The sequence below is a fragment of the Branchiostoma floridae genome, chromosome 13, assembly GCF_000003815.2.
Source record: "Branchiostoma floridae strain S238N-H82 chromosome 13, Bfl_VNyyK, whole genome shotgun sequence".
NCBI classification, from domain to species: domain Eukaryota; kingdom Metazoa; phylum Chordata; class Leptocardii; order Amphioxiformes; family Branchiostomatidae; genus Branchiostoma; species Branchiostoma floridae.
This window is the reverse complement of record NC_049991.1, coordinates 18,725,427-18,739,739: the sequence shown is the minus strand read 5'-3', so window position 1 is coordinate 18,739,739 and position 14,313 is coordinate 18,725,427. Positions and strand designations below refer to the sequence as shown.

At 42.8% G+C, this 14,313-nt stretch overlaps 2 protein-coding genes across 9 annotated transcripts in view; one reads left to right on the top strand and one right to left on the bottom strand.

Moving 5' to 3' along the window:
* LOC118429709 (casein kinase I-like) overlaps positions 1–4,200 on the top strand; it is a 30,834-nt gene extending 26,634 nt beyond the window's left edge. For 5 of the 8 annotated variants that reach the window (XM_035840319.1, XM_035840322.1, XM_035840317.1 and 2 more), the window contains 2 exons: positions 629–700; positions 1,257–4,200. In XM_035840319.1, coding sequence (XP_035696212.1) covers positions 629–700; positions 1,257–1,342 — 158 coding nt within the window. In that variant the 3' untranslated portion in view covers positions 1,343–4,200. The remainder of the gene's footprint in view (positions 1–628; positions 701–1,256) is intronic. The other 3 variants (XM_035840324.1, XM_035840321.1, XM_035840320.1) reach the window with 1 other exon arrangement.
* A 118-nt stretch (positions 4,201–4,318) lies between these two features.
* LOC118428601 (radical S-adenosyl methionine domain-containing protein 1, mitochondrial-like) lies at positions 4,319–14,009 on the bottom strand. The gene is made up of 14 exons (XM_035838703.1): positions 13,842–14,009; positions 13,482–13,534; positions 12,959–13,065; positions 11,403–11,535; positions 11,033–11,078; positions 10,868–10,929; positions 10,320–10,425; positions 9,819–9,911; positions 9,076–9,180; positions 8,285–8,348; positions 7,730–7,877; positions 6,227–6,281; positions 5,708–5,811; positions 4,319–4,989 (listed from the first exon to the last, which is right to left on the bottom strand). The coding sequence occupies exons 1-14, from the start codon at positions 14,007–14,009 to the stop codon at positions 4,845–4,847; spliced, it is 1,389 nt and encodes a 462-aa protein (XP_035694596.1). The 3' UTR covers positions 4,319–4,844.
* Between the last annotated feature and the right edge of the window lie 304 nt (positions 14,010–14,313).

Here is a 14,313-nt window from a genome sequence, read left to right as displayed (position 1 = left end):
GCTACAAGGTCTGCACAGACTGCTCTTTCTTCGTTGTAACACTACAGTTTATGAAACTGAAAAATTGCCGACATTTGTGTCAAGTTTTCTAGCCTAATGATTATTGAAGGTCAGGAAAAAATTATTGGAACCCACCACACTTGTAATTAGATTAGGGTTGTTCTTTTATTCGCTTGTCCAAAAACCTACCAGTTCCAAACTCCAATTGCTAGCCTTATTAGTGTTGTACACTCAGGCTTAGGCTAGTTTTTACTACAACTTACAAGCCAATCAAAGAACCGCAGGAAAACGGAAGAAAGAGCAGCGCTGTGTACGGACCTTGTGGTTCTATCTGTACTACCTCACATACCTCATTCCACCCCAACAACCGTCTGACGTGTCCTCGAGGTTTCTCCTTCTCCGCATGAGCACGGACCCACTCACACAGTTTGCATCACCGAGAGAGATTTTTAGAGAACGAACGATCGAAGGACCGTTTGACTGCAACCGGTGGAGAGAGAAAAAAGAAGCGTTGGTTGTGATGGATGAGAATGATTGCAAGCTCTGTAGTGGTCCCTGCGCATCCCCGACGTACGTGGTGGTAGCGTGCGCTGTCTCGAATATCCCGTCTGTGTCTTCGCCTCTCTAGGTCCCAAACAGAAACGGGCCAAGGCCGAACGGAGAAAGTCTTCCCACATCACACCCGAAGCATCATTTGGAAGTACGTAACATGTACCGCATGGGGTGGTCTTCCACACGCTACAGCTTGTAGCCCAGTTACATTACAGCACCCCCCTTCAACGTAACCCATTCCTTTGTACACCAGAGGGGGCATGCACAAAACATTAACACATACACACAAGTACCCCCCTCAGCAGACTACCCACCCCCTTCCAAAAAAATTCTTGCACCTCCTAGAGATCACTGCTGCTTGGTGCGTTTAGTTCCTTGTGATGTCTGCATGACTCAGACTGCATGTGTGTCGTTAACGGTTCATCCCTTTCCCTACATCGTTAATGGTTCATCCCTTTCCCTACTTCTCATTTGCTGTCTATCTTTCGATTCTCGTGTCCGTTTTATTTCGCTTTTCTGCCGTGGAAATGCTGTTGCTTCGTCTGCCGCTGTTTTTAATGTGGAAACTCTTTCGTGCTGTCTTTCCCCCGTCCATCCGATCTTGGTGGTTCGTCTATTTTTCTCTTACTCTTGTTTCGTGGAATTCAGACGTGTTTCGCATCATGGCGTTTCTAACGTTGTTGTCGTTATCGTTTTTCGCGTAGGTTTGCGGAGAGGGAGCGCGTCTGGACGGGAGAAGGACGGCGACACAACCGGACGGTCGACATCGTCAAGGCACATCAAGAAATAGCCGGGCGATTCCTGGAGGACTTTGCAAGGAGGATTAAAAACTGTCTGTCTGTGAAGAAAAATGAAGTGTGTTGCTGGGAATGGCGTGAGAAACTGAGAGAAAGACTGAGAGTGTGGAGAGATTATGAAGAAGAAGAAGAAAAAAAATCAAGCCAGGGAAACAAACGAGCTAGCTAGGACAGAAAACCAGATCACGTTTGCAGAAAAAACAACTCAGAACCTCCTACGGAAAAACTAAAAACGTGTATAGAACAGATGTAACAACTGCCCTGTGAAAACAACACAAAAATGGCACAATTCAAAACAACATGCAAATGGCACGCTGGATTGTCAAAGGGTTTGGCTGTCTCTATAAGACTAGGAATTGTCCAGTACTGTAGATGATGTACCTAATTCAGAAATTTCAAAAAGTCTTTCTACCGAAGGTAGTTGTCTCCTTAATCCTAATACAATAACAATTAGCAAAGTCTATTCAAGCTCTGGCACAAGCAAAGATTTTGCTGTACAAAATTGCAACCCTTATGAATGTGTGAATGGTTTGCTAGACGTTGTATCTATCAAGAACAACAACACAGAAGAAATGAGTCAAAGTCTCCTTGAGGCATTTGGTGTGCTGAAAAATTGAAAAGTTTTGCAGTGCATGTTTAAAATCTTGATTCTGTTAAGGTGAGATTAATAGAGAAATAAATTTAAAGCAGCTCTCTTGAGTTGCATAATCGCATTGTTCTCTGATGCTACGTCTCACCAATTAAAAACCTTTTCAAGTCCAGAAGTAAGCTGGACAGGTCTGGGTATGGTGTAAAACAGCACGTGGTCTTGTGGCCTCAAATCTTATTCGGTCAAAAATTAACATGGTCCAAGAAGGCAGAAAAACTAGCCGCAACATGAAAACAGAAAGCCAATTCTTGCCCCGCCTCAACAATATCCATTCCCCTCCTGGGCTACTCTGTACTGCAGTTAAATGATGGCCCATTATACAAATTTGCTGTGGTACAGTAAGTCTTCTCTTTTGAGGAATTCCAATTTTCAACTTTTCAAATCGTCTAGTTTTGCCAGGAAGCTTGAGACAACTGCCTTTGGACAGGCGAAGACAGAATTTCTGCAGTGGTTTCCCTCCTGTTATAGGGAAGGGAAATTTACTCTTGTTTAGAAGACAGTGCCCAGATGTGACATATAGCTAGCTCTATCTCATGTTTTGGCTTGGGAAAAGTTGACAGTGGGGAAAAAATTTTCTCAATTTCTTTTTCTTTCTTTCTTTTTTTAACACAAAGGCCATTTTGCTTATTGGACACTAGTGTAGGCTAGTATGGAGAGTCCTGGTAGTTCATTTGAGGCTTGTGGATAAACGTTTTGTACGGAGACAAGATTAATATTGTTTGTGACTTATTAGATAATAAGATAGGACTTTTCAAGAAAACGATGTGTTGACTCGTGATCCTCCAGTGGAGTTTTATTTCTCAGAATTAGAATTGGACGTCACAGGCATGATTTCACTGGAGGTTCTGTTCTTCTTTTTTTCGTGTACAAAGACAAAGAAACAATTGAACTCAAGCTGCATCGTCTTACTTGCAATGTTGTATGTACAATGACGTACCTGACTCAGGATTGACATACGATAAGCCTCTTGCCAGTCGGTCGGCGCCCTTTCACCCTTGACTTTTGACCTCTACTCTGGGGGTTACAAGAAATTTTGACCTCACAGTAACCTTTGTAGTGTTAAAAGGCAAAATTCAAGGTGAGATTGACTTTCCTGCTGCAAATTGTGTTAAAGGTTATGTGAGGTTAAAGGTTGGCTGTTGACACAGGGTCAAAGGTTGGTTGGTGACACGAGGGCAAAGGTCAGAAGGGGCGACGACCCGGCCTGTGAGGAGGCTTATTGGCAGAATCAGTTGTAAGAGAGCATCTCATACTGTGGCCATGTGAAGCTTCTCTTGAACACAAGAGCAACTGGGGACTGGTAGCCCCCCTCCCCACCTATACATAAAGTACAGGATGTGGTGTTAAGATATCTATGACCAGCTAGGTCTTCAAGCTCTCAAAATCATTGGGTTGTACATGTATTAAGAATGCATAGATGTAACCATGGTTGTAACTTGAAGTACACATGTACATCTGTTCAACTTAAAAAAAAATGCTATTTCAACATGCTGTATTAAGGGGTGATGAATTGTTCTTGTTTATATATAAGCCCACTAAAATGAATTTTTTTTTTAACGCAGATATCGCAAAGGGTATAAAGTTGAACTAACACTTATGGCAACCATGGTGTATGAAGAAAAGTAGACTTTATAAGCCTTGCAAAACTGAGCGTTACAAGAAAGTTTTGTCACCCAGAAAAGCACAGTGCACATTCCCTATTGTAGAATGAATGGGGGATCCCACCCTGGACAGTTAGGCATAGTATTACTGAGGTTATCTTGTGAGCAAAACCTAGTTTTTAATGTGCACTCAAATACAGAAAAATCATACTGTTATCTCAATAGTTGATTTGGGCAGGGACTACCAAGACATCCAGTTGCTCTTGCCTTCAGCAAGCTACCCCCCTCCTCTGTAAATACTTCCCTGTGACTTGCTTTCGTATTGATTCTTTGTACGTGGTAGAATTGTAAAGTACTGATAATAACTGTACATTATACGTTGCTGCATGCTATTACCCTTGACTATGTTGCTTTTTGTGTGTTTGGATATAGAGAAAGAACCCTGTAAGTGTCGCAGGGCCGTGGAAAAAGGAGTTGTAACTAGATCAGCCTTTTACAGTTGCGTTTTACAGTGTACAGGACTATCTCGATTGAGTCAAGAAGAAGGAGAATGCTGAAGACTACTTGATGCCAACATTAAAATAAACCATGTTAAACAACAGTGTCGCTTTATTAGTCCATTCAGGTGCAATATCAAACTTATTACTCTCATAATAATCCAATCTTGGAATGAAAGCTTATCAGTGTTGGTAGAATCTATAGTTAAAAAAGTTAAACACAACAGAAGAAAGACTCACAACAAATTTTCGGTCAAGTACTCCGACCTTCTTCAGGTAGATGTAGCCCCACCCACCCCTCATGAAACGTAGAACATCAAAAATTACAACAAAAATGCAATTATTGGTCATGCATACATTAGCACTCAAATTGGTAGAACTGGTAACTCAGACACAGTCACTCTCCAAGCAGATGATCGGCTCCGGCTGTTTAAGGCATTTTTGTCATGCTTTCCATCTTGTACTGTGTTCTAAGTGTTGTTTGGCCAGCGGACATGAAAATGGTAGCTTTATTAAAGAAAATAAAAAGCTTGACAAAAATGACTAAAATATGGTTTAAAAATAGCCAGAGCCAGACCTGTACCCAAAAAGTAATGGTAGGTAAGGATTGTGTTTTTTTCTGGACTGGTCTAAGAAGAAAAATTGGTTCTGACCGGCATATTGACCAGGTGGTCCTTATGTAGATTTGTTTGTATTTGAGGCAATGATAGGAAAATATGACAACTAGCTTAAAGTTTGTAGTTCCTATTTATTCGGCTCTGCCAGAAGTGTAGTGGAGACCAGTTTTATCCCCATCATCACATCTGTGCCTGTACCAGTCCTGGGTTGCCAGGAGAAGGTCTGGAATGATGCTGTCCAACACGGCCAGGCCTGTGTGCGTCGCCCTCAGAACGCTGTAGGAAGCAACAGCACAATGGACAGGGTTTTGAGACAACGATTTTATTCTCACTGTACAAGACAGGTGGAATTGACAAGGTAAAACCTTTTAGATCCACATCAGCCCCATAGCAATGGCTATGGCTAAACTGTCCTATAGAGAATGACAGAATGTGTCACATACAAATGTAGGGCACATCTGTAAGCTGATGTTGCAGATCCACTGTTATTACAAGGTACTAAGAATGGGTACAAACAAGCTCCAATACATTATCCATTGTAAAACAAAGCAGAAATCAGGAATGATAAACCAAGGACATTATGTCCTTGGATAAACCTATAACTCGCCTTGTTGCTTCTGCTACCCGTCTGGGGAACTGTATATTCAAACATTTTGGTGGTGACGCCAGTTAATGTGTGAATGAAGGAATGGGTTCTGGAGCGTTCGTTCGATGACAACAGGCCCTCCCACAAGCGTACAGAGGGCGTTTTGGGTGTTGAACAAGCGCTTGAATACATTCCTTAATTGGCTCATTGTACTAATCAGTGCTCTCGTCCAAAATTTGGATGATTCCAGATGTTAGAGATGTCAAGTTTCCCATATGGAATAGTAGAGAAGCTACTGCATGTAGTGTATATAAAAAGTCAGAGCTAGAAGCGACTGTATCTAATGTATAATAAACGTCAGAGCGAACTACTATCCGGGTGGAACCCAGGCTATGTTCTACAATGTACCTGTGAGATAGCTCCAACAAACCAGCATTCACGAAGCCCTGCGCTGCCACAGACGTCCCAAAGATGTCATGAAGTGATGTTCCTCCTGAAAACCGCACCCATCTCTGACAACAGGAATGCAGACAACTAATAAACCCAACTGGACAGGATACAGCCTTTGTTATGAAATGAAAGTGGTCAGGATGGCTGAACAAATGTCAAACATACGGAGTACAAAATAATACTCTAACTTCCATTTTTCTTCCACATCTTCCTCTTTGACTTTGGTTCTAACTTTGGCATTCCATGACATTGATATCCATTGCTTAACTATTTTTTTGCATTTTAAGACATATTTGCTTACATTTCAGATTAACAGTATGGTCGAAACTTTTTTTCCCAAATGATAGACAATTTATGTCCAGCCACGCAGATGTGTTCCATATAATAGCATCAACATGGCCTCACTACAAGATTTAAGTATAATGAACTACAGGATGCAAGAGTTGATGTTTGTAAGCCATTTCACCCATCACTCACCTCATTGGCCAAACCCTCTGTGGTTCTCAGTCCCAACATCAGGATTTCTTCCAGACTGCAAGGAAACATGGAAGAAGATTACAACTAGGACGGATGTTCTTTAGGTGCAGATATTACACTAATAAAAACAAGTCGAGGGAGGAATTCTGAGGAAGTGGGCCCATATATGGCTCGTTCTCATTCAAATGTCGAAATGCTGTCGCCTGACTTTACGGCTTGATATGGAGAAAATTATAGACAACGTCACAGGTTCCTTCATTTTTCCATAACCCCTGTAATGTTTTACAAAAGATGCACAACAACATTCGTATTGGTTGATGGCTTAGACGGTTATTATAGCCACGGGTCGGATTTCACACCCTAAAAAATGGCTGTCGCCTGAGAAGAAACGAAGAATCCAAATGGTAGCCAAACATGTAACAATTCAGTTCCCAGAATAATAGTTCGGCAGGTGAAACCAACTACCCAGGCCCTCTGCCCGATCACGTCAGATCGCTCCTGTCACGGATCTTGGAGGCTGCGTGAGGTGGTTTATGCCTGTCGCCAGATTCTGTAACAAACGTTACCACCACGAGTACGATGGTTGCCACGGTTTTATTATCCGCGTATAAGACTAGAAATAACCATTTTTGTGACGCTGTACAGTTTTTCTGGCTTCCTAAAGAAACAAGAAAGGGTTGTTGACTGTTATTTGTATCCCACCTTGCTTAACAAAATGTTGTACAGAAATGACTGTAACAAACGTTACCATTGTTCGATGCTGTCTAAGCTTCCCATTTGACCTGGTGTAAAAAAGCTGCTCACTTTTCAAATGTTCCTTGGGACATCCACTTATACCTAAATAATGTAGTCAATAAGGTAAGTCCTTTCGAAGAAGACAGGGTAAAGTTTACTGTTGTAACAAACGTTACCGGTAACGTTTGTTACCCGCCCTGTAATGTATTACCAATGGGACCGAAAATAATAAGTTGCCATTTTTTGGCTATGGTTAAAAGAGGAATTTTCCTAAACAACCAGGTAGTTTTCACTGAAAATAAAGCCGATTTATTTTTCGACCAAAAAAATGTCATTTTCGACATTTCAATGAGAACGAGTGATATATGATTTCATCAAATTGGTAAGCAAAGGATACTGGAGTTTTCTTTAACACCACCAGTAATGTCTCTCACATGGTAACGTTTCCATGGCTATTAGACATCTTCCTCCGAGCTACCAACTGGACTGCTGCTTCTCACCAATATGTGTAGCGGATGTAGGTGGAGCTTTTGCGGAGAAAACACAATCCCAAACGCGGATATGAAAGTCAACCCCAGTAAGGAGGGATACAAACTAAGCCACGTTTGGGGTTGTTTTCTTGCCACAAAAGCGCCACCTACATCAGCTACATATATGATATAGCCAATTACTTAATAAGGGGCTCAAGATGTCTTACTGAGGGAAGACTGCAGTGCCAAAGATGTTTGTAGCTTGAGGAAGGAATCCACTCTAGTTCACATAACCTACATGTCCAGTTGAGAGAGAGAAGTCCTCTTCGCAGTAGCATGGCCCAGTCTCTCCACCCGTCCCATCCACTGTTGTGGCTCCAGAGTCTGTATCCTCGCCTCACGGTCAGTCCGGCCCAAACCTTTGCACGCAAATCTGCCGTGGGCCCCTGAAAAACCAGACTATCTATAAGCCTAGGGGTATCCCTTATGGAATGGTGCAGATGAGACTGGGCGTGCATTGTTTTTTGTTTATGTTACATACCACACACACGCACAGATACACATACGCAGGGAATCAACGCATACATCGACACAAACACACACACACACACATTTGTAGATCCACACTCACATAACATGACTATATTGGCATACCTGGCACACCCCTGTCTCGTATTCAGCTAGAAGAAAGGTTATGCCACCCCGTACGACACACCGTATGACTATGACTGATCGGCATACATGCATGCATCCACATCATCACACACACACACAAGCACACATCATGCTCAGTTACTCATCATGTATCCATGTACATGCATACACTCACACATTCAGGTACAGATGTTCTTACCTGGCCCCACTCCTATGTACTGTTTCCCTCTCCAGTAAGACAGGTTGTGGCTGCTCTCTGCACCCTGCAAGGACACAGACTGATCAACAATCATAGTTTGCGAAAGTGATCTACCCTGGTTGTCAGAGTAAAGCGCAAGCCGGCCAAGGGAGTTATGCCGCACACACAGTTTGTAAGACAGGTTGTGGCTGCTCTCTGCACCCTGCAAGGACACAGACTGATCAACAATCATAGTTTGCGAAAGTGATCTACCCTGGTTGTCAGAGTAAAGCGCAAGCCGGCCAAGGGAGTTATGCCGCACACACAGTTTGCAGCCAACTAAAACAATTTTACGGGGCATGTTGCTAGGGGCTCGGGAAAACCCGTAGCCGCTGAGCGCTGTTCTCTGGCAACCAGGGTAAAAGTGATTTTGATCCAGTTCGGCTCACTGACAAGCTATTCTTCCACAGATGCTATCGTACAGCTACTTACAGGTTCATTGTACCTGGAAAAAATTCCTCTAGATCTTTTCGACATGTTCAATGAACATTGGACCAAGGCTTAACGTCCTCTCTCATTACTATATAAGCACTGTGAACCTTTGCAGTAGTGTGCATGTCAGGTGAGCGACACTGCCGGAATCAAACTCAGGCATCTTGGTCCAGAGGTAGGGCCTCGCTCTACTGGTTCAGGAGTACTCAGGCATTTCTAGAATCAGTACATGAAGAAATACTACTTCCTTATCCCCTTCTTTATTGTATTTCAGTGTATTTGTGTTTATTTCTTAATTTAAATCATAAATCTCAGCTCACATTTCTTGCAAAGTTGGAGACCTCATACTGTTGAAAGCCTGCATTCTGTAGCGTCTCCCTGGCACAGGCATACAGGTCTGCCATGGTGTCTGGGTCTGGGACAGTCTGTGCAGGGCACAAATGCAGGAAACTGTCATTTACAATACTGCATTTAAGTTCGCGGGGATTTAATTTTGCGGTAGCAGGAAAAAGGACTTTTCGCGGTGGTTTTAAGTTCGCAGTAGCACCATGCACTGTGGTTGACACTCCAACCGGTGGTGGTTTTAAGTTCGTGGTGAAGGGGCCACCGCAAAAAAACGCGAACATTAAACCACTGCAAAAGTTTCTGCATTTACAATATTGTAGCCCACCCCTGGTCTCATCTCCCAAAACATTTCCCACCACAAAAATCCTTAGGGCCTGTTCTTAGGGGCTGTTCTCAGATCCTGTAATGGCATAAGATACATAGTAGTACTAAACTGGAGTGTAGTCAGCCAAGAGGTCTGTGTAATGCATACTTTGCTGTCAGGGGCTGTGATAGTCCCTCACTTCTATACACTAGGAGGCTGGCTGGTACTAGTATTGTGCATCTAATCTCCAAGCACATCCTACGGTAGCCTAAGATAGCATCAAAAGCTGCCAGAGGAGTGATGCTGGCCTACGAGTGTGTTTCGCTACATCAAACTTCATCATGAAATGTACCAGCACAGATGCGCTTTCTTGCTAATTTAAGGCTACTAGATCCTTAAGGACCTAAATCTCACCTGTTGTTTCTTCTCCACCTGTCTGAACAGTGCAGTTCCCCTCTCCAGTGTAAGTTGGTACAGGGAGACATGGTCGTCACACACAGACAGGGCCTACAGCAGAAAAGGGGAGATATCGGTTCACTGAATCAGATGTATCTGTGCCTTGTACCTTTATGAAGTTTCAAAATCCAGGTTAACAATACTATTCAATCTGAACAACTGGATAAATCAGAGATTTACTTTAGTGTACTGAAGAGACTAACATCTGTATCTGTATCTGTATAGCCAGTATAACCGCCCTTTGGCGTAACACACCAGCTTTGCAGGCACGCAGCGCAACAGCAGCTGGGTAATATTACACCGAACGACCCGTCACAACTAACTTTTGCTCATCTATCTGGAAGCGTTCTTTAAAACTATAAACTTGAAGAGAAGATGCCCCTACTGTGCTTGGTGACAACAAATTCTACTCTACGATAGTTTTGGGAAAATAGTACGAGTTTTGAACACATAACCCACCTGTTGCAGCTCCCCCCGCCATGCCTCCACAGTTTGACCAGGTCTGCCGAAGATCAGGTCTATTGACACCCTCCCAGGAAACAGGGTTCTTCCCTCCTGTAGGGCTCTGTTAAAACACAGGAGTACAGTCAGCTAAATGTAATATGTAACACGTAACATGTGGCACAAGATATGATCATACTATCATGTGATAGACTAACTCTAACATGGAAGAAAACTGAGGGAGGAAGATCCAAGACCCTCACAGACAGATGTCTGCTGAGAGACAGAGCAATTAAACAAAGCATCATCGTCAGTGTTAGAAACAGCGTCACCCTTCTCCAAGACTTGAATTACTTGGAAACCATGCTCAAGTTGGACTTGCAGGGAATGGGGTCGGCAAGACGTGTTTTCTTACGTGTAAACCCACAGTCGACTCCAAGTTGACTTTCGCGAGTAATGTTCAGGTCTGGGGTCAGATGAAAAGAACAAGCGGCGCTTGGGGAATGTATTCAAAAGCTTGAGGCTCTGTTGCAAAACCTGACAATCTAGAAAGAACAGCTGTTTACCTTAAGGAATCTTCCACACTGTGGTCCCTTCCAAGTAGATGAAGGTCAGGAGGACTGAAAGCCTGTTGATAAAAGTAAAATGTAAAAATGAAAGGCATATGCTGTATACTAGGTAGTATATGAGTCTGAAATGTAATTGGATATATATATGATTTCCTGACTTACTTGGATACCAAGCGACAATCTGTTGATTCCAGCGGTCTTAAATTCCCTGAGGAGCAACAACAAAAGTTGCACTGAAATAACCCTTCATCTCTATACATATGACATAGACAAAATCTCACATTTCCAAACAGAGTCTACCCAGGGCTGTTTGAGGGAATGTAAAATAAATGTGTGCATCAACAATTGTCAGATTTGTTTACGTCTTATGCTGGATGCCAATTCAGTAGCCTGAGTACCAGCCAAAGAGCAAGTAAAAGGATTGAGCCTGTGGAGGAGGTAGTCAGGCTACCAAAGCCTTAGGCTTTTCTGTAATATATATTTTTTGTTTGTTGTTTGTTGTTTGTTTGCAAATATCCTGAAGGTCTCACACCTGAGTTTGTCCGTTTCCGTCGAACTGGGGTTGGCCTCGAGCGTAACTTCCGCATCAGCTGGCAGCAGTGCATGTTGGGATATTGTCTCCAAGACTACAGCCATGGTGTGAGGTAAAGCAAGACTCGGAGTTCCTATAACAACAACAACAACAACAACAACTGTACAATAATATCAACAATCCATAACGTATGAGTTCCTATAACAACAACAATGATAATCTCAACAATCAACATAAGGAGTTCCTACAAAGTTCAAAAGTGTCAGCAGCCAAGAAAAAAAGACAAAAGACAATCATCATTTGTAGTTTAATTCTTTATGTCAGGCACCAATATCATGGCCCATACTATCAAAAGTAGAAATATAAAAACATACACAGACAGAGGCGGCGGCACCATTTTTTAGTTGTGGGGGCGAAAATTTCTTATATCACTAAATCGAGGGCCGAAGGGGGTGCATGCCCCCCGACCCCCCTACTAGGGGGGTCGGGGGGCATGCACCCCCGGAAAAATTTCAAATCTAAACCCTCTGAAACGCTATTTCCTGTATTTTGAGGGGCAAATTTTGCTGCCAGACTAAGCTAACTTCAATGACATTTCTATCAAAAATACACATAGTTTTAGCTTTAGTTATTGAGGGCAAGGAGGTTAATTTAACCTCCTTGTTGAGGGCGACACCCCCAACATATTTTCACCATCTCGAGCGGCGAATTCGAAGGTACGAGCCGTTGCACGGTAGGTTCTGGAAATTTTTGAAATCTAGACCCTCTGAAACGCCATTTCCTGTATTTTGAAGGACAAATTTTGCAGACAGACTAAGCTGAATTTAATTAAACTTCTAGTAGAGAAAACGATTTTTGAGGGCGACGACCCACGCACCAACATATTTTGCACTACGTCGTCGTGAGCCCCGAAGACGCAAGCCGCAGCGAGGGAGTTTTGGAGAAATTTTTAAATCAGGACACTTTGAATGCAATTTCCTGCATTTGAGGGGAACATTTTGCTTGTAAACAAAGATAATGAAATTTCTACTAGAAAAAGGTCGTGGGGGACGACGCTCCGGTAGCATTTTCCCACCATGTCCAGTGCCGACGGCGCGAATCCTCACAAGGGAGGTCCTTTGAAATTTTGAAATCTGGACCCTCTGAAACGTCATTTCCTGCATTTTAGGGCCAAATTTTGCCAGTAGACTAGCGAGATTTGATGAAGTTTCCATTAGTGAAAATATACACTAGGGTTTCAGCTTGATTTTGAGTGTTTCAGCTTATTTTATCGTGGGGGCGTCGCCCCCACTGCCCCCATGGTGCCGCCGCCACTGACAGATGAACAGATCCCTCAGTAGGAACATTTAATTTGTATTGCAGTTGGAAAATGCCAGAGCCTGGCATCACCTCTTGTCACCTGACATTTAATCAATCTAATCACCAGATTGTGGGCCTGTAACAATGACTTCTACAAAACAAGTGAAAGCTTGACACTGGGGTGTATATCATCATACTTAGGTTTTTCAATTTCTAGTTTAGATCCCATTTAGTTTCCATCTCCCTTTGGTTCTTACCTCCTCCGAAGAAGACAGAGTTGACCCGCCTGACTCCACTCTGCTGCAGAAGTGTGGCTGTTTCCTGTACCAGACATCTGCGCATCCTGGCATGGTCCACACTCGCACTGGGGGAGGGTCATTTATTGATTTCATTGTTTTATATGGTTTTGCTATGATTTTTATGAAAGGTAGAGAGAGAGGGAGAGGTGAGAAAGGGAGAGAGGGAGAGAAAGAAAGGAAAAATAGAGGTGGGCATGTGTGAAAGAGAAAGATAAAAAGAGAGGGAGAGAGACTGAGGTGAGGAGAAGAATAAAGAGAGAGAGGAGAGTCTCAAAGAGAGGTGAGAAAGAGAGAAGGAGAGGGGAGTAGTAGAGAGGAAAGAAAAGTGAGTGGGGAGAAAGGGAGAGAGAAGATTCTCAGAGAGAGTAGAGAGAGGAGAGAGAAAGAGAGGAGGGAGTGGGGAGAAAGAGAGGGAGAATGAGAGAGGTAGTAGAGAGGAAAGAAAAGAGATGGGGAGAAAAAGAGAGAGACCCTGACATACCTGATATATTTGTTGAAGTTGCAGTAGGTGCATCTTTTTTTACAGTAAGGCCACTGCAGGAAAAAAGACATATTCATTATGAAGGTCAAAGGTTATATTGTTGACTATTAGTGGATTCGATACACTACAGCTCCTTCAAAACGTAATGCAAACTGAGGTATTAACGTTACAAACATTTTGTCGTCTGCTAGAAAATCATCAAAATGTCGTCCCATTTTATAACATAATCACATCTGACCTTGGTGCTAGCCTTATGCCTGACCAGGAAAACTTCAATCTTCAGAAACAGGTATCTCTTAATTTCCCGACCTAAACTTGACCGCTCAGAATCAACAAAACCATACTAGTACGCATACTCACGTGGACATAAACAACTGCGTCGTCTGCAGTAATATTACACGGAGCTGGTCCTGACGAAGTTTGGCTTCTTTCCGAAATCTGACTGCTAAATCTTCGACTTATGAAGAAATTTCTGATCCTATATAGTCTTATAGATAACAGCAGTACATTTTCCTTCGACGAAAACATATTAGAAGTGGTTTTAGGCGAGCAGAAATCAAGTAAACACGCGAAACGCTATTTTTTACGGTAGCAGAACACAGTTTTCGGCCTATGGGGATTTCTATAGTTAAGGACCACAAGGTGACTGACATCGACGCTGATAAAATCATAGTAGGGTGCAGTTTTCAAACACGACAAACTAATATGTTGAAGTCGAGGGTATAAGCTACCAAAATAGTTGAAAAACAGAAAAAGTTGTCGTTTTGAATTTTTGTAAAGACCTCTTTTAAATGGGGTCATGCGGGGTCATGCGGAACTGCAGCCGACTCAC